Source organism: Bos indicus, chromosome 8 (genome assembly GCF_029378745.1).
Source record: "Bos indicus isolate NIAB-ARS_2022 breed Sahiwal x Tharparkar chromosome 8, NIAB-ARS_B.indTharparkar_mat_pri_1.0, whole genome shotgun sequence".
In the NCBI taxonomy this organism is placed as follows: domain Eukaryota; kingdom Metazoa; phylum Chordata; class Mammalia; order Artiodactyla; family Bovidae; genus Bos; species Bos indicus.
In genome coordinates this window covers 10,793,633-10,819,438 of record NC_091767.1, presented here as the reverse complement: position 1 = coordinate 10,819,438, position 25,806 = coordinate 10,793,633, and the positions used below count along the sequence as shown (strand labels likewise).

The following is a 25,806-nucleotide window of genomic DNA, read 5'->3' as shown; positions in this document are numbered from 1 at the left end:
TACATCTTAGTTTGTCTATTAGATCTATTAATGATTGAGACAATTATGCTAAAATCTTATTTTTATTCTTTTTGACAATTTCTCCTTTTATTTGCTGAAGTTATAACCTCGTACCAGTTATTTGGCCTAAGGGTTCATCCAGTTCTACCTTTATTGATTACAGACATTATTAGGAAGTCAATCTGTTTATCTTGGTGTTTCCCTTCAATTCAACTTATAGACTTTAACTGGAAATTAAGATGTACGTAAGTTCTAAACAGTATTAGCCTCCCCTATACCTTATATTTTGGAGACGGGAACAGCAATCCACTCTAGTATTCTTGCCTGGAGAATCCCATGGACAGAGGAGACTGTCAGGCTATGGTCCATGGGGTCGCAAAGAGTCGGACATAACTGAGCGACTAACACACACACACCCCCCTTATATTTATATAAAGAGGCAAACTTAAATGTTATTTATTAAATAATATGTTGAAAGCAGTGGTTTTCTTTGAGGCTTCTGGATTTTGGCTCTGTTCCTCATCAAGAACATATCTTAAATTCCCTACAGTTTCTCTAGCAAGCAGTGCTAAGAAAGTTGTACAGCTCTATGTAAATCAATGAAATTAGAACACACCCCCTCACCAACCACAAAACTCAAAATGCCTTAAAGACTTAACATAAGACACCATAAAACTCTTAGATCATAGGCAAAACGTTCTCTGACATAAATCATATCTATGTTTTCTTAGGTCAGTCTCCCAAGGTGATAAAAATAAAAATAAACAAATGGGACCTAATCAAAATTACAAGCTTTCCACAGCAAAAATCATAAGCAAAATGAAAGACAACCCACAGGATGGAAGAAAATATTTGCAAACAATGCAACTCAAGGGATTGATTTCCAAAACACACACACAGCTCATACAACTCAACAATAACAAAAACAAACCCAATAGAAAAATGATCAGAAGACCTAAACAGACCGACATTTCTCCAAATCAATACAAGTGGCCAACAGGCACGTGGAAAGATGATGGACAGCACTATTAGAGAAATGAAAATCAAAGCTACAATGAGGTTCCACCTTCACACGGGTTCAGGGTGGCCATTATTAAAATGCCTACAAATAACAGATGCCAGAGAGGACGTGGAAAAAAGGGAACCCTCCTACACTTTTGGTGGGAATGTAAGATGGTATAGTCACTGTGGAAAACAGTATGGGGGTTTCTCAGGAAAACTAAAAATATGATCCCGTAATCCCAGTCCTGGGCATATATCCAGACCAAAATAGAATTCAAAGAGACACATACACCACCATGCTCACAGCAGCACTGTTCACAAAAGCCATGATATGGAAATAACCTAAATGACCACTGAGAGACGAATGGATAAGAAGACATGGTACATATATGCAATGGAATACTACTCAGTCACAAAACAGAAAGAAATAATGCCATCTGTAGCAACATGGACGCAACTAGAGATTATCAAGCTGAGTGAAGTAAGAGAAAAAGACAAATACCATGATAACGCTTATATATGGAATCTAAAATATGAGGCAAATGTACCTACCTATGAAAGAGAATCATTGGTATAGAAGACACTAGTGGTTGCCAAGGGGGAGGGGGTTGGGGAAGGGATGGAGTGGGACATTGGGGTTAGCCACATAACATTTTATATATAGAATGGATAAACAACAAGGTCCTATTGTACAGCAGAGAACTGTATTCAATATCCTTAGATAAACCATAATACAAAAGAATATTTTTAAAAAGAATGTAGTAAAAAATAAAAAAAGAAGAAGAAGAAAGAACATATTTAAATTCCCTGAGAAGAGAATGGTTAGTATTCACAATAAAAGAGAAGAATGAGGTAGGCTGGGCCAAGGGGCAAAACGCAGAAGACTGGCCTTATTAGAAATCCTCTTTCCTGCTCCCATTCCACTTTCTTCTAGCAGTTTCCCAAATCTTGTCATTATGCTGATGCTAAATCAATTTCTTTATAAAACCTTATAAAAATTGTATTTTCTACTCCCAGATCTTTTACTACTTAAAAATCCCAAAGCAGGTTAGAGACACTTCTCCACGTTTCTTCAATTAAAATATATACTAATGAGAAACCAATAATTTATATTGTGTATGTAGCAAGGGAAGGGGCTGGAGGCTGAGTAGAACAGAGATAGAAAGGAAGGGATATTTTTTATTATACACTTTTTATTAATAGTTTTTGATTTTTGAAGAATGTGAACTTGTTATTTTTAAATATGTAATAGAAACTTAAAAACTGTACAGAAACCATTTAAAAATTAGAATTCTGCTTACCAGTCATATTTTCATCCAATGGAAGAGAGACTCCTACATCACAGATTTTAATTGTTTCAAAATCGCCTTTAATAACAACATTTGAAGACTTTATATCTCCATGGAGCAGTTTCTTATCTTGGTGCAGATACTAAAATAGTGAAAAATTTAAAATATCTGAGAAAAAATAGAAACTAATAAAAAAGTATATAACTTTCAAACAAAACAACAACCTGAACTCCCTGCCTAACGTGCAGACTTGTGTCTATCATTTCAAACTATTTGATGCTAGAGAAGGAACCATCCCACGCTATCTCTTAGTCTACCATACTGACCAGAAATCTGAAAGATTCTTTGGAAATTGATGTCTATGTATAGATAAGCCAACTTTTAATTTTCCAACCAACCTCACATACTTATACATCAAAGATGATACTGCAGATTTCAAAATATACTACAATTTTATAAAATGGACAATTATTTTAGAAATAATTTTTTAAACTTCACAATGACACAGTTATCTCAAACAAATTGTTGAGATAACGCTACACATACTTCACAAGGAAAAGAGGAAGCAGTAATGTAATCTAAGGCTATATTTTAACCCTTTCTTAGAAATGACAAGTGATAATATTCATCCATAATCAAAAACGTCCTACAAAAGTTATTTTTTCATTCATCAGCATTTAGGCATCTACACTCTATGACCTGGGCCTGCAAAAGATGCAGAAACAATTCTTGGTATTGAACTTGGAACACTTACTGTGCTTAAATATTGTTAACCATAAATTGAATATGCTCAAATATATTTATAATGTAATTTATTAATTCCATTATATATACACAATTAAAATAATTAAATGATTCAAATTATTAGCTTATCCAACCTATTTAAAATGTTTTTCTATAAAATATTAAAATATATATTTAGAAATAGTGCCTTTTTCCAGTTTTACATTTCATGAATCAATTTTATTTGAACTCAACATGCAATTCTTGACATCACTACATTACATAATCTGTTTTTCTGAGTCATCCAACAATTTTCTGGAGCCATGATTACTTAAGTTATTCAGGATACAGAATTTTTATCTCTAACAGTATGTCTAATTCAAAGACACAATAGTTTATCTGTATAACCCTGAGAGGATTTTTTTCATTTGACTATAGATGTATATTCACAATGTCTAATAACATCCCACAAAGAAATCTTTGAAAGGCTTGTTTACAGCAACAGAGGGTTAGAATACACCCCCAGGAATAATGACTAAACAACAGTCCAATTAACTAAATCTAACATGCAATCTCTATAAGCAAAACTTCCTGACTTGGATTATTTCAGGCCATGTGAAGGTGTGAAGGCCTCTAACAATACTTTGTTGATCAAAACAGTACATTCTTCAATATGAAAGATTCTATAAAGATTTAAGGCAACTCCCTCTCTTGGGAAAAAAAAATTCACCTTGTAACTAGGTATATTAGTATCTGTTCATCAGTAGATGAACAGACACAGACACAGACATAGACACACACACACACACACACACACACACACACACAATGGAGTATTACTCAGCCATTAAAAATAATGAAACAATGTCATTTCCAACAACATGAATGGACTTAGTCATACTAAGTCAGAAAGACAAATACCATATGATGTCACTTATATGTGGAATATAAAATACACAAATGAACTTATTTACAAAGCAGAAACAGACTCACAGTTATAGAGAACAGACTTGTGGTTGTCAAGGGGGAGGCTGGGTGAGAAAGGGAAAGATTGGGAGTTTGGGGTTACAAATGCAAACTACCATATATAGGATGGATATACAACAACGTCCTACTGTAAAGAACAGGGGATTATATTTAACATCCTGTGATAAACCCCAATGGAAAAGAATATGAAAAAGGAGATATATGTATAATTGAGTCACTTTGCTGTACAGCAGAAATTAAACACAACATTGTAAATAAAGTATTTATTTTTTTAGGTTCCACAAAACTCATTCAAAACATAATAGCATAGTTACCTTTAACCCTCTTGCCATGTTCAAAGCAACTTTTAAAATTATGGCTGCTGGAAAAGGATCTCGGCTATCTTTATTTCGTTCTTCTATTAAGTCATTCAGAGACTTTTCACCTCCATACTCCATAGCAAGACACAGACTGCCATCGCTAGCTTTAGTGAAAGCACGGTAACCTTAAAGAAAATACGTCATTTTCTTACTGGAGTAGGGAAGAACAAAAGTATTTCATTCTTTTACAATAATGTGACTGAAAACAGATCTGGATCAACACTGTCAAACACAAAATGAAACAGCTAGTGCTTACAAAACTTATTTAGTAGATCTAATTTTAAATGTCTTCAAGTGTTGGCCAACAGTATCACAAATTGAAATGTTTTTATACTCTGCTGCTGCTGCTGCCAAGTCGTTTCAGTCGTGTCCAACTCTGTGCGACCCCATAGACGGCAGCCCACCAGGCTCCCCTGTCCCTGGGATTCTCCAGGCAAGAACACTGGAGTGGGTTGCCATTTCCTTCTCCAATGCATGGAAATGAAAAGTGAAAGTGAAGTTGCTCAGTCGTGTCTGACTCTTAGCGACCCCATGGACTGCAGCCCACCAGGCTCCTCTGTCCATGGGATTTTCCAGGCAAGAGTACTGGAGTCGGCTGCCAAAGCCTTCTCCGTTTTATACTCTATGCCTTCCTAAATATAATGGTTTCACCAGACTTACTTACATTAAAAATGAAAAAAGGAGATTACACAAATGAAGACTTTACATTCCTGAATTCTCCATGGTACCAATAGCATAATGACTGTATCTATTCCTATGAAGTTTTAAATATATACTTCAGTTCAGTTGCTCAGTAGTGTCAGATTCTTTGAGACCCCATGGACTGTAGCAAGCCAGGCCTCCCTGTCCATCACCAACTCCCAGAGTTTACTCAAACTCATGTCCATTGAGTCAGTGATGTTATCCAACCATCTCATCCTCTGTTATCCCTTTCTCCTCCCACCTTCAATCTTTCCCAGCATCAGGGTCTTTTCAAATGAGTCAGTTCTTCACATCAGGTAGCCAAAGTATTAGAGTTTCAGCTTCAACATCAGTCCTTCCAATGAATATTCAGGACTGATTTCCTTTAGGATGGACTGGTTGGATCTCCTTGCAGTCCAAGGGACTCTCAAGAGTCTTCTCCAACACCACAGTTCAAAAGCATCAATTCTTCGGCACTCAGCTTTCTTTATGGTCCAACTCTCACATACATGACTACTGGAAAAACCATAACTTTGACTAGACGGACCTCGTTGGCAAAGTAATGTCTCTACTTTTTAATATGCTGTATAGGTTGACCATAACTTTTCTTCCAAGGAGCAGGCGTCTTTTAATTTCATGGCTGCAGTCACTATCTGCAGTGATTTTGGAGCCCCAAAAAATAAAGTCTGTCACTGTTTCCCCATCTATTTGCCATGAACTGATGGTACTGGAGTACATCATGAGAAATGCTGGGCTGGAAGAAGCACAAGCTGGAATCAAGACTGATGGGAGAAATATCAATAACCTCAGATATGCAGATGACACCACCCTTATGGCAGAAAGTGAAGAGGAACTAAGAAGCCTCTTGATGAAAGTGAAAGAGGAGAGTGAAAAAGTTGGCTTAAAGCTCAACATTCAGAAAACGAAGATCATGGCATCTGGTCCCATCACTTCATGGGAAATAGATGGGGAAACAGTGGAAACAGTGTCAGACTTTCTTTATGGGGGCTCCAAAATCACTGCAGATGGTGATTGCAGCCATGAAATTAAAAGATGCATACTCCTTGGAAGGAAAGTTATGACCAACCTAGATAGCATATTCAAAAGCAGAGGACGTTACTTTGCCGACAAAGGTCCGTCTAGTCAAGGCTATCGTTTTTCCAGCGGTCATGTATGGATGTGAGAGTTGAACTGTGAAGAAAGCTGAGAGCCAAAGAATTGATGCTTTTGAACTATGGTGTTGGAGAAGACTCTTGAGAGTCCCTTGGACTGCAAGGAGATCCAACCAGTCCATTCTGAAGGAGATCAGCCCTGGGTGTTCTTTGGAAGGACTGATGCTAAAGCTGAAACTCCAGTACTTTGGCCACCTGATGCGAAGAGTTGACTCATTGGAAAAGACTCTGATGCTGGGAGGGATTGGGGGCAGGAGGAGAAGGGGACGACAGAGGATGAGATGGCTGGATAGCATAACCGACTCGATGGACATGAGTTTGGGTGAACTCCGGGAGTTGGTGATGGACAGGGAAGCCTGGCGCACTGCAATTCATGGAGTCGCAAAGAGTCGGACTTGACTGAGTGACTGAACTGAACTGAACTGATGGGACTGGATGCCATGATCTTAGTTTTCTGAATGTTGAGTTTTAAGCCAACTTTTTCACTCTCCTCTTTCATCAAGAGGCTCTTTAATTCTTCTTTGCTTTCTGCCATAAGGGTGGTGTCTTCTGCATATCTGAGGTTATTGATATTTCTCCCAGCAATCTTGATTCTAGCTTGTGCTTCATCCAGCCCAGCATTTCTCATGATGTACCCTGCATATAAGTTAAATAAGCAGGGTGACAATATACAGCTTTGACATACTCCTTTCCCAATTTGGAACCAGTCTGTTGTTCCATGTCCAGTTCTAACTGTTGCTTCTTGACCTGCTTACAGATTTCGCAGGAGGTAGGTCAGGTGGTCTAGTATTCCCATCTCTTCAAGAATTTTCCACAATTTGTTGCAATCTACACAGTCAAAGGCTTTGGTATAGTCAATAAAGCAGAAATAGATGTTTTTCTGGAATTCTCTTGCTTTTTCAATGATCCAACAGATGTTGGCAATTTGATCTCTGGTTCCTCAGCCTTTTCTAAATCCAGTTTGAACATCTGGAAGTTCATGGTTCACGTATTGCTGAAGCCTGGCTTGGAGAATTTTGAGCATTACTTCACTAGCATGTGAGATGAGTGCAATTGTGCGGTAGTTTGAGCATTCTTTGGCATTGCCTTTCTTTGGGATTGGAATGGAAACTGACCTTTCCAATCCTGTGGCCACTGCTAAGTTTTCCAAATTTGCTGCATCTAAAAATATACACTATGTTTTTTTTTCTGGCCAAGCCAGGTGGCTTATAGGATCTTAGGTCCCTTACCAGGAATCAAACCCACGCTCCCCAGCAGTTGAAGCACAGAGTCCTAATCACTGGATCGCCAGGGAAGTCCCACTAATTTTTATTTCACAATGTTCACATTAATTGGATTCTTGCCAAACTCCATCATGCCTTTCTTCACTTATTATTAGTGAAAGCAGTTAAGATTTTATGTAAACCATTTCAGATAAACAAGATACTATACTAGATACTGTTATTAAGTAATATGTGAACTTACCTATAATGTTTGGATGATTGAGTGTTTTCAAAATCTTAGCTTCATCAGTTAGTCTCTTTTGATACATACTCTGATAATCATCATTACATCTAGGATTAATCTTTTTCACAGCCCAAGGAGAATGAGACAAACCTCTTGGAGATCTTAAAAAATAAGTAACCAAAAATGTACAGAAAGATTAATAACCATAATACAGTTCAAATGACTAATAGGAACTTCCACATTTTGAAAAAGACTTTGAGAGTATTTTAGTTTTCTTTTTTTAATTTGTAAATATTTTAGACTATCAACATTTCTGTTATATATCCTTTATAACTGTGTACATACAGCTGATAAATCTACTGATTACAAGAGAAGTCTGATATCTTTGGAAAGGAAGGGTTAAAAAGAGAAAACTAGAAGGAAAAAGACAAAATGTTATAGATTTTAAACTTCAAAATTTCTATAGTATTTTCTAATTTTTTCACTCAATCATGTCACTACCAACTACTTAAAAAGCATTTAACTATATGTACCAGATATAAATTATAGAATGTTAAAGTAATAAACATTAATTTCTAAGAAACAATTTAAAGAAGAAATGTACAAAATACATTTGGCTCGTGTGTAATCATGCAAATAACAGACTGTTTTTTACCAACAAATATTATGCCTCTAATGGACAAAACAATTCATCCTATATACTTCTCACTATATACGTATGTTTAGGGAGAAAATAATAAACATACTAATAGGAAAAAAAATGTAAACTGTCTATTTTCTAGGAAGATGCAGCTGTTGAAGAACATTTAAGGTATACCTGTTTTGAGGCCTAAATAAACAAACAGGTGACATGAAGTCAGGGAAAGGTTTGTTCACCCCGTAAGGTAGGCATTTATGAGTATGGCCAATTACAAAGAACAAAATGTAGGCAGCATTTGGGCACAAGCCAAAGAGCCTCAAAAGTTAAAGATTGCAAAGTTCAACCATAAGAACATAAAACGAGATGGAACCAAGAAATCATGTTCAGCTCTGTACTAGCTCATGGGCACAGCTCTGTGACTGCAGGACCTTTTTTTAACATCAGAACACATGTATTCAAAGGATCACTAGGTTTCTCAGTTCATATACATCTATCATGCATAAGTTTACTTAAACTATTCTTAAACCTCCAGTTTTAGATAACAATAGCATTTGGGAATAACCTCTTCCATGTTCTTTTAATATAAAAATGTATTTTTCAAGTCTCAAGGGGTACCCATAGCTCTGGATTATTTATAACTCAGTGAGCGAGTCCATCTTCACCTTTTCCATATGCCCTAACATACCTACATCCTATCCTAACCTATAGGTTACAGAATGAGAAGGATATTATTATGAAATCTGAATAAAATGTTGCCAAGGCAAAAGATGGTTCACAGAAAATGCTAATACAACGGGCAAATTTCTGTTGAGACTGCACAAGGAAAAAACAAAAGGAGACACAAACAATACTGCCAACAAAAATGGGGACATATACAACAGAGATTTTAAAAATATCCAAGTGAATACTAGAACTTTTAAGCCAATAAAAAGGTAAAATGGACAAATTCTTTAAAAAAGTTAAGAAAACTGATAAAAGAAGAAACATAATCAAGAGTTTAAAAATCTTCCCACAAGAAATACAAAACATAGATAATTTTAGAGTTGAGTTTACTAAACTGTAAAGAAACATATCATTCCATTTCATACAAACCACTCCAGGGAATAGAATGAAAAGGGACAAAAATCATACAGGACAACAGAAAAAGAAAAATCACAAACCAATTTCACTTACAGATGCAAAAATTCTAAACAATAGCAAAATGATTCTATCAGTTTATTAAAAAATAATAATACATCACAACTATGTTGGGTTTAATCCAGCAATGCAAATTTAACAGTAAATAATATATACTCTGAATTAAAATGAACATACACATATAAATTTGATCCCTCTCAGGTACCACTGAAATAAAACTTCAGTCTGAAGACTGAAGACTGACTTTGAAAGGGAAAAAGCAGAAGGTATTTAGCCTGAGGTAGACTGACACAGTTGAGAACCTGCGGTCTATGTAGCAACAGAGCAATTCATGACCAAATGTGCCTGAAGTGCTCAGTGAGTTTTCACACTTGAACACACCTGTGTTATCAACATCCAGGTTCAAGATATACATGTCTAGCATCCCCACAAGACATGGGATGCCATCTTAAAAAGGAAAACTTGAGAGGTGGTCCTAAGATGGTGGAGGAATAGGACGGGGAGACCACTTTATCCCCCACAAATTCATCGGAAGAACATCTGAACGCTGAGCAGATTCCACAAAACAACTTCTGAATGCTGGCGGAGGACATCAGGCACCCAGAAAGGCAGCCAGCCCACTGTCTTCGAAAGGAGGTAGGACAAAATATAAAAGATAAAAAGAGAGACAAAAGAGGTAGGGACGGAGATCTGTCCCGGGAAGGGAGTCTTGAAAAAAGAGAGAACTTTCCAAACACAAGGAAACACTCTCACCAGCGGGTCCTTGGCGAGTCTTGGAATCTCAGAGGGCAACATAACCAGGAGGAAAAATAAATAAATAATTAAAACCCACAGATTACATGCCTAACGGCAACTCCCAGCAGAGAAGCAGCCCAGACGCTCACATCCACCACTAGCAAGCAGGGATTGGACAGGGAGCAGCAGACTGCATTGTTTAGGGTAAGGACCGGGCCTGAATGCCCTGAGGGCAATCTAAGGGAACTAACGTGAGACAGCAACCCAGACTGTGGCCAGAGAGAGAGAGAGAGAGAGACAAAAAAGAGAGAGAACTATCCCGTGAAAAGCCCTAACCTAAGACACTGCTAGGCCCGCTCACAGAACAAAAGACTGAGCAGACCTAGCCAGCTATGGACCAGCCCATCCCCCACGGGAGACAGGCAGGCGAGGGCAGCCAGAGCTGGAAGCGGGCAATCATGGCCCCAGAGAGGCATCCTCTACCAAACTGCAAGCAGGCTTCGTTGCTAACCAAGACTTCTTGGGATTCTGGACAGTTGACATCTGCTGAGAGAGTCACAGCCAGAGATCAGCTCCCCTGAAGAGATACACGGCACACCTAAGAAGGCACGCCAGTTGTACACCCAGAAAACCAAGCAGCTTGGACGGGGGAGGAAATAGACACACCCCCTCCCCACTTGGGGGTGACTGCGCTCACCAAGCACCTGGTCAACTGAGCTGCTCGGACCTGGGACGGGCACAAAACGCAGGCCCAAATGATCTGCGCCTTTGTGGAGTACCCGAAAACCTGAACCTGAGCGGCTAAGACCTGGGAGATGCATACAACCCAGGGCCGGCCTAAGACAGTTCCCGGCAGAGCAACCTAGAGCCTGAGAAGTGTAGACCGTGAAAGCATACACGCCGTGAGCGGGGGCAAACCCAGTACGGCTGAAACACTGCCAGCACTCCCCACACACGCCAGTGATACTGCTTTGCGGTGTTCCTCCCTCCCCACAGCACTACTGAACAAGTGAGCCTAAAAACGTGACCACCATCGCCCCCTTGTGTCAGGGTGGAAATTAGACACTGAAGAGACCAGCAAACAGAAGCTAAAATAAAAAGAGGGAACCGCTTTGGAAGTGACAGATGGAGAAGTCTTGAAGCTACTGTAAGAATAAAACTGAAACCAGAGGCAGGAGGCTTAAGTACAAAACCTGAGAACACCAGAGAACTCCTGACTCCAGGGAACATTAATCGATAAGAGTTCACCAAAATCCTCCATACCTTTACTGAAACCAAGCACCACCCAAGAGCCAACAAGCTCCAGAGCAAGACATACCATGCAAATTCTCCAGCAACACTGGAACATAGCCCTGAGCTTCAATATACAGGCTGCCCAAAGTCACACCAAACCCACAGACATCTCAAAACTCACTACTGGACACTTCATTGCACTCCAGAGAAAAGAAATCCAGCTCCACCCACCAGAACACCGACACAAGCTTCCCTAACCAAGAAACCCTGACAAGCCACCCATCCAACCGCATCCACAGCAAGGAACCTCCACAATAAAGAGGAACCACACAGCAATATAAGATGAAAAGGCAGAGAAATACTCAGCAGGTAAAGGAACATGACAAATGCCCACCAAACCAAAGAAGAGATAGGGAATCCACCTGATAAAGAATTCCGAATAATGATAGTGAAAATGATCCAAAATCTTGAAAACAAAATGGAGTTACAGAAAAATAGCCTGGAGACAAGGATTGAGAAGATGCAAGAAATGTTTAACAAGGACCTAGAAGAAATGAAAAAGAGTCAGTATATAATGAATAATGCAATAAATGAGATCAAAAACACTGTGGAGGGAACCAACAGTAGTATAATGGAGGCAGAAGATAGGATAAGTGAGGTAGAAGATAGAATGGTAGAAATAAATGGAGCAGAGAGGAAAAAAGAAAAAAGAATTAAAAGAAATGAGGACAGCCTCAGAGACCTCTGGGAAAACGTTAAACGCCCCAACACTCAAATCATAGGAGTCCCAGAAGAAGACGACAAAAAGAAAGACCATGAGAAAATACTTGTGGAAATAATAGTTGAAAACAGAGTGTCCCAAAGAGGATAAACCCAAGGCGAAACACCCCAAGACACATATTAATCAAATTAACAAAGATCAAACACAAAGAACAAATATTAAAAGTAGCAAGGGAAAAACAACAAACAACACACAAGGGGATTCCCATAAGGATAACAGCTGATCTTTCAACAGAAACTCTTCATGACAGAAGGGAATGGCAGGACATACTTAAAGTGATGAAAGAGAAAAACCTACAACCCAGATTACTGTACCCAGCAAGGATCTCATTCAAATATGAAGCAGAAATCAAAAGCTTTACAGACAAGCAAAAGCTGAGAGAATTCAGCACCACCAAACCAGCTCTCCAACAAATGCTAAAGATCTTCTCTAGACAGGAAACACAGAAAGGGTGGATAAACTCGAACTCAAAACAACAAAGTAAATGGCAACGGGATCATACTTATCAATAATTACCTTAAGCGTAAATGGGTTGAATGCCCCAACCAAAAGACAATGACTGGCTGAATAGATACAAAAACAAGACCTCTATATATGTTGTCAACAAGAGACCCTCCTCAAAACAGGGGACACATACAGACTGAAAGTGAAGAGCTGGAAAAAGATATTCCACGCAAATAGAGACCAAAAGAAAGCAGGAGTAGCAATACTCATATCAGATAAAATAGACTTTAAAATAAAGGCTGAGAAAAGAGACAAAGAAGGACACTACATAATGATCAAAGGATCAATCCAAGAAGAAGATATAACAATTATATATGCACTCAACATAGGAGCACCACAATATGTAAGGCAAATGCTAACAAGTATGAAAGGGGAAATTAACAATAACACAATAATAGTGGGAGACTTTAATACCCCACTCACACATATGGATAGATCAACTAAACAAAATTAACAAGGACACACGAACTTTAAATGATAAAATAGACCAGTTAGACCTAACTGATATCTATAGGACATTTCACCCCAAAACAATGAATTTCACCTTTTTCTCAAGTGCACATGGAACCTTCTCCAGGATAGATCACATCCTGGGCCATAAATCTAGCCTTGGTAAATTCAAAAAAAATTGAAATCATTCCAAGCATCTTTTCTGACCACAATGCAGTAAGATTAGATCTCAATTACAGGAGAAAAACTATTAAAAATTCCAATATATGGAGGCTGAACAACACACTGCTGAATAACCAACAAATCACGGAATAAATCAAAATATGCATAGAAACGAATGAAAATGAAAACACAACAACCCCAAACCTACAGGACACTGTAAAAGCAGTGCTAAGGGGAAGGTTCATAGCAATATAGGCTTACCTCAAGAAACAAGAAAAAAGTCAAATAAATAACCTAACTCTACACCTAAAGCAACTAGAAAAGGAAGAAATGAAGAACCCCAGGGTTAGTAGAAGGAAAGAAATCTTAAAAATTAGGGCAGAAATAAATGCAAAAGAAACAAAAGGGACCACAGCAAAAATCAACAAAGCCAAAAGCTGGTTCTTTGAGAAGATAAATAAAATTGACAAACCATTAGCCAGACTCATCAAGAAACAAAGGGAGAAAAATCAAATCAATAAAATTAGAAATGAAAATGGAGAGATCACAACAGACAACACAGAAATACAAAGGATCATAAGAGACTACTATCAGCATTATATGCCAATAAAATGAACAATTTGGAAGAAATGGACAAATTCTTAGAAAAGTACAACTTTCCAAGATTTTCTGTTGGAAAATCTTAACAGACCCATCACAAGCATGGAAATTGAAACTGTAATCAGAAATCGTCCAGCAAACAAAAGCCTAGGACCAGATGGCTTCACAGCTGAATTCTACCAAAAATTTAGAGAAGAGCTAACACCTATCCTACTCAAACTCTTCCAGAAAATTGCAGAGGAAGGTAAACTTCCAAACTCATTCTATGAGGCCACCATCTCCCTAATACCAAAACCTGACAAAGATGCCACAAAAGAAAACTACAGGCCAATATCACTGATGAACATAGACGCAAAAATCCTTAACAAAATTCCAGCAAACAGAATCCAACAACATATTAAAAAGATCATACATCATGACCAAGTGGGCTTTATTCCAGGGATGCAAGGATTCTTCAATATCTGCAAATCAATCAATGTAATATACCACATTAACAAATTGAAAGATAAAAACCATATGATTATCTCAATAGATGCAGAGAAAGCCTTTGACAAAATTCAACATCCATTTATGATTAAAAAAAAAAGCCCTCCAGAAAGCAGGAATAGAAGGAACATACCTTAACATAATAGAAGCTATATTTGACAAACCCACAGCAAACATTATCCTCAATGGTGAAAAATTGAAAGCATTTCCCCTAAAGTCAGGAACAAGAAAGGGTGCCCACTCTCACCACTACTATTCAACATGGTTTTGGACGTTTTGGCCACAGCAATCAGAGCAGAAAAAGAAATAAAAGGAGTCCAAATTGGAAAAGAAGAAGTAAAACTCACTGTTTGCAGATGACATGATCCTCTACATAGAAAACCCTAAAGACTCCACCAGAAAATTACTAGAGCTAATCAGTGAATATAGTAAAGTTGCAGGATATAAAATTAACACACAGAAATCTTTTGCATTCCTATACACTAACAATGAGAAAACAGAAAGAGAAATTAAGGAAACAATTCCATTAAAATACTTAGGAATATATCTACCTCAAGGAACAAAAGACCTATATATAGAAAACTATAAAACACTGATGAAAGAAATCAAAGAGTATACAAATAGATGGAGAAATATACCATGTTCATGGATTGAAATAATCAATATAGTGAAAATTACCCAAAGCAATCTATAGATTCATTGCAATCTTTATCAAGCTACCAATGGTATTTTCACATAACTAGAACAAGTAATTTCACAATTTGTATGGAAATACAAAAAACCTCGAATAGCCAAAGCAATCTTGACAAAGAAGAATAGAACTGGAGGAATCAACCTGCCTGACTTCAGGCTCTAGTACAAAGCTACAGTCATCAAGACAGTATGGCACTGGCACAAAGACAGAAATATAGATCAATGGAACAAAACAGAAAGCCCAGAGATATATCCATGCACCTATGGACACCTTATCTTTGACAAAGGAGGCAAGAATATACAATGGAGAAAAGACCATCTCTTTAACAAGTGGTGCTGGGAAAACCGGTCAACCACTTGTAAAAGAATGAAACTAGAACACTTTCTAACACCATACACAAAAATAAACTCAAAATGGATTAAAGATCTAAACATAGGACCAGAAACTATAAAACTCCTAGAGGAGAACACAGGCAAAACACTCTCCAACATATATCACAGCAGGATCCTCTATGACCACCTCCCAGAATATTGGAAATAAAAGCAAAAATAAACAAATGGGACCTAATTAAACCTAAAAGCTTTTGCACAACAAAGGAAAATATAAGCAAGGTGAAAAGACAGCCTTTAGAATGGGAGAAAATAATAGCAAATGAAGCAACTGACAATTAATCTCAAAAATATACAAGCAACTCCTGCAGCTCAATTCCAGAAAAATAAACGACCCAATCAAAAAATGGGCCAAAGACCTAAACAGACATTTCTCCAAAGAAGACATACAGATGGCTAACAAACACATGAAAAGATGCTCAACATCACTCATTATCAGTTCAGTTCAGTTGCTCAGTTGTGTCCAACTCTTTGCGACTCCATGAACTGCAGCACGCCAGGCCTCCCTGTCCATCACCAACTCCCAGAGTTCACTCAAACTCACGTCCATCGAGTCGGTGATGCCATCCAGCCATCTCATCCTCTGTCGTCCCTTTTTCCTCCTGTCCCCAATCCCTCCCAGCATCAGAGTCTTTTCCAATGAGTCACCTCTTCGCATGAGGTGGCCAAAGTACTGGAGTTTCAGCTTCAGCATCATTCCTTCCAAAGAACACCCAGGACTGATCTCCTTCAGAATGGACTGGTTGGATCTCCTTGCAGTCCAAGGGACTCTCAAGAGTCTTCTCCAGCACCACAGTTCAAAAGCATCAATTCTTTGGCGCTCAGCTTTCTTCACAGTCCAACTCTCACATCCATACATGACTAATGGAAAAACCATAGCCTTGACTAGACAGACCTTTGTTGACAAAGTAATGTCTCTGCTTTTGAATTGCTATCTAGGTTGGTCATAACTTTCCTTCCAAGGAGTAAATTATCAGAGAAATACAAATCAAAACCACAATGAGGTACCATTTCATGCCAGTCAGAATGGCTGTGATCCAAAAGTCTACAAGCAATAAATGCTGGAGAGGGTGTGGAGAAAAGGGAACCCTCTTACACTGTTGGTGGGAATGCACACTAGTACAGCCACTATGGAGAACAGTGTGGAGATTCCTTAAAAAACTGGAAATAGAACTGCCATATGACCCAGCAATCCCACTGCTGGGCATACACACCAAGGAAACTAGAATTGAAAGAGATGTGTGTACCCCAATGTTCATCACAGCACTGTTTATAATAGCCAGGACATGGAAGCAACCTAGATGTCTATCAGCAGACGAATGGATAACAAAGCTGTGGTACATATACACAATGGAATATTACTCAGCCATTAAAAAGAATACATTTGAATCAGTTCTAATGAGATGGATGAAACTGGAGCCTATTATACAGAGTGAAGTAAGCCAGAAAGAAAAACACTAATACAGTATACTACTGCTACTGCTGCTAAGTCACTTCAGTTGTGTCTGACTCTGTGCGACCCCATAGATGGCAGCCCACCAGGCTCCCCCGTCCCTGGCAAGAACACTGGAGTGGGCTGCCATTTCCTTCTCCAATGCATGAAAGTGAAAAGTCAAAGTGAAGTCACTCAGTCGTGTCCGACCCTCAGCGACCCCATGGACTGGTACCTACCAGGCTCCTCCGTCCATGGGATTTTCCAGGCAAGAGTACTAACACACATATATATATACACATATATATATATATATATATATATATATATATATACACATATATATATATATATATATATATATATATATATACGGAATTTAGAAAGATTGTAACAATAACCCTATATGCGAGACGGCAAAATAGACACAGATGTATAGAACAGTCTTTTGGACTCTGTGGGAGAGGGCGAGAGTGGGATGATTTGGGAGAATGGGATTGAAACATGTATATTATCATATGTGAAACAGATCACCAGTCCAGGTTCAATGCATGAGACAGGGTGCTCGGGGCTGGTGCACTGGGATGACCCTGAGGGATGGGATGGGGAGGGAGGTGGGAGGAGGGTTCAGGATGGGGAACACATGTACACCTGTGGCAGATTCATGTCCATGTATGGCAAAACCACTACAATATTGTAAAGTAATTAGCCTCCAATTAAAATAAATAAATTTATATTTTTTTTAAAGAGGAAAACTTTCAGATAATTTTTAAAAACAAGATAGACAAAAATGAAAAACTAAATAGAAGTATCAGAAAATGAAGTTGGGAAGATTTCCCAGAAAATATTAATAGAACAAAAGAGAAAATAGAAAAACAGACCAAAAATAAAATAAAATAAAGGTAGATCAAAGATTAAGCCAGTAAATCCCACATCCAAGACAGAGGACAGATAAAAAGGGGTGAACATGATCAACAAAGTAATTTTTAAAAATAACCTCTCAAAAATTTAATAGGAATTTTCAGGCTCCAAGAGGCCATACCCATGCATGTCACTGTGAAATGCAGAACAGCGGTGACAAACAAAAGACCATACAAGGTTATAAGACAGCAGGAGGAGGAGACAACATAGAACAGAAACACAAAGACTCAGCAGTCAGAGGGGCTTCAGAATTCTCAACAGCAGCAGTGAACAATGTTCTCAAAATTCTGGGGAGAACATACTTCTGAATGAGAATTCTAACCCAGAAAAACAAAAAAGGCCACTCAAGTACAAGCATAAAATGAAAACATTTTTAGAAAAGTAAATTCTCAAAAATATATCTTCTGTTTTTCATGGGGCACTAACAAATGTCTTCAACCAGAATGAGATGGAAACCAAGAAATACTAAGACATGAAACAAGAAAAATAGAGGATCCAATTCACCAGAGAGGCAAAGGAAATCTAGCGAAGAAGCCTGAGCGCCGAAGAATAGATGCTTTTGAACTGTGGTATTGGAGAAGACTCTTGAGAGTCCCTTGGACTGCAAGGAGATCCAACCAGTCCATTCTGAAGGAGATCAGCCCTGGGATTTCTTTGGAAGGAAATGATGCTAAAGCTGAAACTCCAGTACTGTGGCCACTCATGCCAAGAGTTGACTCATTGGAAAAGACTCTGATGCTGGGAGGGATTGGGGGCAGGAGGAGAAGGGGACGACAGAGGATGAGATGGCTGGATGGCATCACTGACTCGATGGACATGAGTCTGAGTGAACTCCGGGAGTTAGTGATGGACAGGGAGGCCTGGCGTGCTGCGATTCATGGGGTCTCAAAGAGTTGGACGCGACTGAGCATCTGAACTGAACTGAGGCTACTATAAAGGAAAATCCCAAGCTAACAGAGCCACATTGAGGACCGGGAGGGTCAGGCGGGAACTGCTATTTCCAATGAAGTTTTCTAATTAAGTCACATACAGTATAACTTTGCTAACAACACACTTCACATTCTAAAAAAACTTTTTTAAGGAAGAAAAAATGAGACTAGCCACGAAATTGTGATAAGTTTTTTCTTTCAAAATAACTTAAAGCCAGAGTTTTAGACATTAAAAAATGGAAGTTCAAAAAACTAACAGCAGACAAACACACAAAAGGGGGTGTTTAAGCTGCGAAGACACTTCAAGGAGACCCACTTACATATAACTGCTATACTAGTCTCGATTCACCAGCTTTTTACTTGAGCAAGTATTTCTTTGAAACAACGTAAACCTAGAAAAGCTAATGATATGCTGCCTTGGACTAATCAGGCTAATTCTTAGGGAGCACTAAACAGTACATAACTGTTTGCCACTTAATAAACATGAAACTAGGTACAGAATAATGAATAAAAGAAACAACTGTGTAATAATGTGTTTGTTGCCATATGTAATATTATTAGCTATAAGCATCTATTCTAGTATTCCATTTTTCTTTTAATACAATTTTCCTACTTTAGAATCAGGTATCTGCCCTTCTCACTTAATGATGACATAAATAAAAATATTACTTCTTTAGAAGAGAATATCCTGAGAAGGCAACTCTCCAGATAGAAGGGATTAATAGTCACTGATATCTCCCAACACTGGTATCCTCTTTGAAGTTTTCATATTGAGAATCCTGTGTTATTATCACACAGGAATCCCTTTTCTGTGTCCTTTTCCCCTCCTACACAAGCCAAGGAAAAATTACAAATTACCTCTCCTTTAATAACCCATTAAGAGGAAGCTAGGAGAAAGATGCACCAGGTAGAGCTCTGGCAAAAATATGAACATACCCCAGGTCTAAATATTTGCATGTTCACATTCCTTTTTGTCTCCACGTACAGTGGAACTATGGTTCCATGTAAAAATGTTAACGTGAAATCTTATACTCACCTTTGCATAAGGTAGACATTTACCCCAGTACCAAAGCCAAGCTTCTGCATAAATGGAGAGGCAGGAATATTTATACATGGAGTTAAACATAATGCTAAATGTCAGAAAGAGAAATAAAAAATAAAATTAGTATTTGAAAAGAGCTCCACAGATGCATCCTAACGTTCTCAATAAATCACTGTTAAGGGAATTAACTGGCAAAGTCTTGCAGAGCAATTTGACATTATGTGTCCCAACTTTCAATGGATACCTTTGACCAAGTCTACTTTTGGAGCTCTATTCTACAGGAACACTTAAACAGGGGTCAGCAAAACAGCCTGTTTTTATATGACCCATAAGCTAAGAATTGATTTTTACATTTTAAAAGCGTTGTTAAAAAAACAGATAAAGAAGGTCTCTTGGTTGAATCCTTAGACTTCATGACTCTCTTCCAACATGGCCCAAGACAACTCTAACACCATGGCAACAAAGTACAGACAGAAGCTATATCAAATTCACAGGTCAACGGAAAACCCTCATCAACACTTTTAACCAAAACCCTTATCCAGATCACGCTACCAAATGAAGACTTGCCTTTAATAACACTGAAGAGCCTAGAATCCAGATTTGGTTTCAGAATCAAAGAGCTAGAACTGACTCCAGAAAAGATCAGAACCTGAGGATGACTTCGAATCAAGCCAATACCAAGATCACCCTTAAGAGCAGATTCAAAGTAGAAAAGACAGTGTCATACCAGCTACACTCCTCTCAATTACACACCCTCATCAAGGCATTTATGCACAACTCTTATCATGGAATTGATTCCAGAGAGCAACTTGCTAAAGAAGCCAGGGTTACAGAGTCAAGAATTCAAATCTGGTTTCAAAACAGAAGAACTAGATTCCATGTCCAGAAAAGAAAAAAACCGAGGAGGCCTTAGAACAAAGACAATTAGGGACAAGATCCTGGAGATGAGAGAATTCAAGGTATAGAAACTACACAGCAAAAGAGACACTGATGTATGGAACAGTCTTAGGGACTCTGTGGGAGAGGGAGAGGGTGGGAAGATTTGGGAGAATGGCATTGAAACATGTAAAATATCATGTATGAAACGAGATGCCAGTCCAGGTTCAATGCACGATACTGGATGCTTGGGGCTAGTGCACTGGGACGACCCAGAGAGATGGTATGGGGAGGGAGGAGGGAGGAGGGTTCAGCATGGGAGCACATGTATACCTGTGATGGATTCATTTTGATATTTGGCAAAACTAATACAATTATGTAAAGTTTAAAAATAAAATTAAATTAAAAAAAAAAAGAAAGAAACTACACAGAATGGCAGCTGTCTCACCAGTGACTGTCTTATTTCTCTGGAGCCAGAACAGGGGAAACAGAGACAGATTCAGTGTACTTGATAATATCAGTCTGGACTCCAAACCTCTAACTCTTCCTGGAACATTCCCTTCTAAACACACCTTCAGCTTCTCCAGGAGCTGAGCCTTCTGGAGATAGTAAACAGGACTTCAGGAGACAGAGACACATACAAAGCACCACAAAGAAAAAAAGTTATTAATATCATTTTTCGGCAATCACAGTAATGACTAATTTAGGCAAAAATCAAGGAAAGAAGGAAGGAAGGGAGGGAGGCAGGCAAGGAAGAAAGAAGAAAGGAAGAAGACGATGGCAAAAGGGTTCCTATGTGACCCACAAAGCCTAAACCATTTACTATCTGCCATTTACAAAAAGTTTGCTAATGCCTGCGCTACGGCATGTAGCCAAAGATACCATATACACACGTGAATGCGTGCATGCATGCCAATAGTGGGATCTGCTTTTGTAGCTACAAAAAAAAAGAAAAAGAAAAGCCTAAGTGATCATTAGAGTCATAATTATAGCATATCTATATTACAGAGTAGTATAAGGTTATTAAAAGAAATGAGATAGAGCAGTCCTACTTTTGCTCATGAACAATTAACTGCTCTTGGATTGCCCTTTTGCCATGAACAACTAGAAAATTTGACAAAATATAATGGTTTTCACATACTTGACAATCGGCAGGGCAGGACTATGAACTCTGAGAGGAGAGAAACTAATGAGATGAGTCCTATCACTGCCCTAACTTACTGCTTAGAAACACTTTCCAGGCTGCAGCACAACAAAATGAAGCCCAAAGGGCTTGTCAAATTGAAGTGACAGATTACCCTGTCTACTGAATTGCCTTGGAAAATACCCTTCCCATACACAGAGGGGGAAAGATAAAGTGGTTCCTTTGAGGTTCAAGTTAAGTTGCTTCTTCACCTAGGAGAACCTACAAATCTGCTAGAATGTCAATAAAATTAGATCACAGATGACCAAACTCTGACCTATAAAAGAAGTCTTATTTCTTGAGATCAACATTATAAAGATGATTTATACTAAAACTGTTCTTGTGTGACAGATAACAATGAAAGGATTTAACTATAATACTATGAAGACATTTCTGATATCAGTAACAATGAAGAAAGGTTTTATAGATTACCAGATTTCCTTTTTTCAGATAATCTGCTTGGTGTCTTGAAAGTATTGGTTTCTTCCATTGTAATAATTGCTTAAAGTCCTATGATAAAAATGAATAGAAAGGTACACTGCAGTTATAAAGAATACATCTTTCATTCATGAAGAAAAAATTCCTATAATACTATCACTTATTTACAAAAAATTTGAGAACTGAAAAAGACCATGACAAATATTTAGTCCAGTTGTATTTACAATGAGAAAACTGAAACCCAGAGAGGGAGAAAGATAAACTAAAATTAAAGATAAGTAAAATTACATACCCAAGGTCATGCTATTAATGACTGTGGATTTTTATTTTATTTTTAAAATAATATATGCACTTGGTTAAAAAAAAAAAAAAAATCACCTAGTACCCTCCCACACTTCCCAGGAGTAGTTATTAACAGATCTTTTATATGCTTTTAAGAGCTTGGCTTTGTAAGCAGTATTATTCCTAATAGCCAAAAAAAGGAAACAGAAAAAGCTATCAGATGATGAATGGATAAAGAAAATATGGCATATACTACGCACTGCTGCTGCTGCCGCTGCTGCTAAATCGCTTCAGTCATGTCCGACTCTGTGTGACCCCAGAGACGGCAGCCCACCAGGCTCCCCTGTCCCTGGGATTCTCCAGGCAAGAACACTGGAGTGGGTTGCCATTTCCTTCTCCAATGCATGAAAGTGAAAAGTGAAAGGGAAGTCGCTCAGTCCTGTCCTACTCTTAGCAACCCCATGAACTGCAGCCTACCAGGCTCCTCCATCCATGGGATTTTCCAGGCAAGAGTACTGGAGTGGGGTGCCATTGCCTTCTCCGATACTACGCACAATAAAATATTATTCAACAGAGTATATATTTTACATAGGGAATATTATTTAGTCATTAAAAGGAATGAAGTACTCATGTATACTACAACATGAAAGAATCTTAAAAACCTTATGCCAAGTGAAAGAAAGCAGACACAAGAGGCCACATATATGATTGTTTTTCCACACAATATCCAGAACAGGCAAATCCACAGACAAAATAAATGCGTAGTTGTTGTGGGCTGAAGGGAAGAGAGAATGTGGAGTGACTACTAGTGGGTGTATGCCATCTTTTCTGGGGTGATGAAAATGTTCTAAAATTAGGTAGTGGTTTAATATATTCAACTCTGCCAGGAGCCGGCATATTGCATACTGAGTGCATATTGCATATTGAGTGCAGCACTTTTCACAGCATCATCTTTCAGGATCTGGAATAGCTCAACTGGAAGTCTATCACTGCCAGGACCCAGCGTGAGGAGGAACTCCGCCCATGGCAAAGGTCATGAGGAAGGAGGCTCGGCATACGCAAGGGCGGGATCGAGCCTCAGGAGTCCCCCTGGAAATTCTCGAGCATCTACCCCCAAAACCAGAGTCTGCCTACTTTCTGCTTTGTGCTCTCACCTACACCTCTGACTTTACGGGGGGCGGGGGGCCTGTCCCCCACTACCTCTCTCTAAAAAGAGAGTTAACTTACAGCTCCAGTTAATAAAGTTCCTGGGTGTGACAGTGTTTAACCTACAAACTCCTTTGGAAATCCTCTAGCCTGCCTGAAGAGGTTTTTCCGGCCACATGTGATTGTTCAGAGCCTCCCAACTGTGAGAGGCAAGAGATGTTCTAAACTGTCTAAACACAGATTCCTTTGAGTAGTTAAAAGATTGATTAGAAATTGTATTGGTGAAGGGTTTTTCACTTGTTGGGCCAATGTTTGCTGCTAAGTTTCCATATCCCTTACCTGCTGTGTTCCTGGCAGTGTATTGATTAATATGATTGGTGTAAGTAGTAGTTTTAATGATTGTAACCTTGGACCCTTGAGTTAATTCTTTTTCTTGTTGTAGCCCACCACACCTTTGCCCTATAGGAATGCAACTTTAATGCTTTTGGAGGGTGGCGCCTGACTAGTCGCCTTTAGAGAAAAATAAGTTTTCTGAAGAAAGGGTCTTAAAATGTTAACAGGCCTCTGGGCCAGAAGATGATGCAAATCACCTAAACTTTTGCATATGATAAGTTTGCAGGAAGAAAGCCTGGCTTACTGCATGACTCTACCCCCTTCCCCCATTATCCTCTATGCATAACTTAAAGTATAAAAACTACTTTGGAAAATAAAGTGCGGGCCTTGTTCACCGAAACTTGGTCTCCCCATGTCGTTCTTTCTCTCACCTTCTGGCTGAATTATTCAGCCTCTTTTCTCCACTGAATTTCCTCACTGAGCTGTCCTTATTCTATTACTGTTTATATCCTTAATTAACGTTTAATTAAGCAGTTGTTTCCTGATCCTCGCAGATGCCGTCCCCGCTTCGAATTCCCTGGATCCACAGGGGCTGGACCCCGGCACAACTCTATTCCAAAAACCACTTAACTGTACACTTTCAAAAGAGTGAATTTCATGATATGTTAATTACATCTCAATAAACTATTAGTTTAAAATTATCTATGAAAATACAATGTACATACTGTATACACAAGCAAGTTAATACAGGGTTTTTTTTCCTTCTGTAACATTTCTTTTAAAATCCTTTTTATTAAAAAATTAACTATTATTTTGAAAAAAGGTTTGGTTTTGTATTAGATTTACTGTAAAGCAAACTGTTACTACCTGTCTGTAAGCTCGTTTGGATTGTCCATAAAAAACCGGGAGGAAGAGAGAACATTTGCTTAAATGCTGCATAGAGCCACTTAATATCCCTTAATAAACAGCACCTGGGCGTCCCATGTGGCATTAATGGTAAAGAATCTGCCTGCCAATGCAGGAGGTTCGATTCCTGGGTCGGGAAGATCCCCTGGAGGGGAAAACGGCAACCCACTCCAGTATTCTTGCCTGAAGAATCCGACGGACAGAGAACCCTGGCGGGCTTCCATAAAAAGTAGTGCCGAGCTCTGATTTGAGAAAAGAGCGATTTCTTTCTTCGAATCCCCACCGTACCCCGTAAGTCTGATGCGCACACGGGTCGCCAAGATGCTTCCTAAGATAATTCCCAGTTTAATGCATATTCCCAACGTCTTCCACCTTCCTTCCAGGCCCCAAGTTGTCAAAAAAGCAAAGAGGCCGCGGCTCGAGGGGCGCGGGACACCCGGCCAGGCCCACTCGCGGCAGGTTCCCTAAAATCTCTCTCCTTACCAGAGCCACGAGGTGGGACGACGAGATGTCCAGGGAAAGGCTGTCTTGAAAACTGGTCCCGAGCAGCCCCCAACACTCCGCGCCCCTCTGGGGTGAGGGGGTGGGGTCCGACCTGCCAACACACGGACTCGGCAACCGCAACCGTTGTTCCGATGGAAACCCGCCGGGCTTTCAAAATAGCGCACGCACCGCCCCTACGTCGATCGCGAACTACGGGGCGGCGCAAAGGACACACCAAGCCGGATTCGCCGTTCCTGTTCTTTTCAGCCTTTCCCCTCTGTTTATCGATCCCACCTTACTACCCACTGCTGCTGCTGCTGCTGCTAAATCGCTTCAGTCGTGTCCAACTCTGTGCTACCCCATAG

At 39.0% G+C, this 25,806-nt stretch overlaps 1 protein-coding gene across 2 annotated transcripts in view; it reads right to left on the bottom strand.

The window, feature by feature from the left end:
- PBK (PDZ binding kinase) overlaps window positions 1–25,602 on the bottom strand; it is a 32,949-nt gene extending 7,347 nt beyond the window's left edge. For both annotated transcript variants that reach the window (XM_019965839.2, XM_070794421.1), the window contains exons 1-6: window positions 25,442–25,602; window positions 22,286–22,363; window positions 19,789–19,882; window positions 7,678–7,820; window positions 4,316–4,485; window positions 2,304–2,433 (exon numbers count right to left, since the gene is read on the bottom strand). In XM_019965839.2, the coding sequence (XP_019821398.2) occupies window positions 2,304–2,433; window positions 4,316–4,485; window positions 7,678–7,820; window positions 19,789–19,882; window positions 22,286–22,343 (595 nt within the window). In that variant the 5' untranslated portion in view covers window positions 22,344–22,363; window positions 25,442–25,602. The remainder of the gene's footprint in view (window positions 1–2,303; window positions 2,434–4,315; window positions 4,486–7,677; window positions 7,821–19,788; window positions 19,883–22,285; window positions 22,364–25,441) is intronic.
- Window positions 25,603–25,806: the final 204 nt, after the last annotated feature.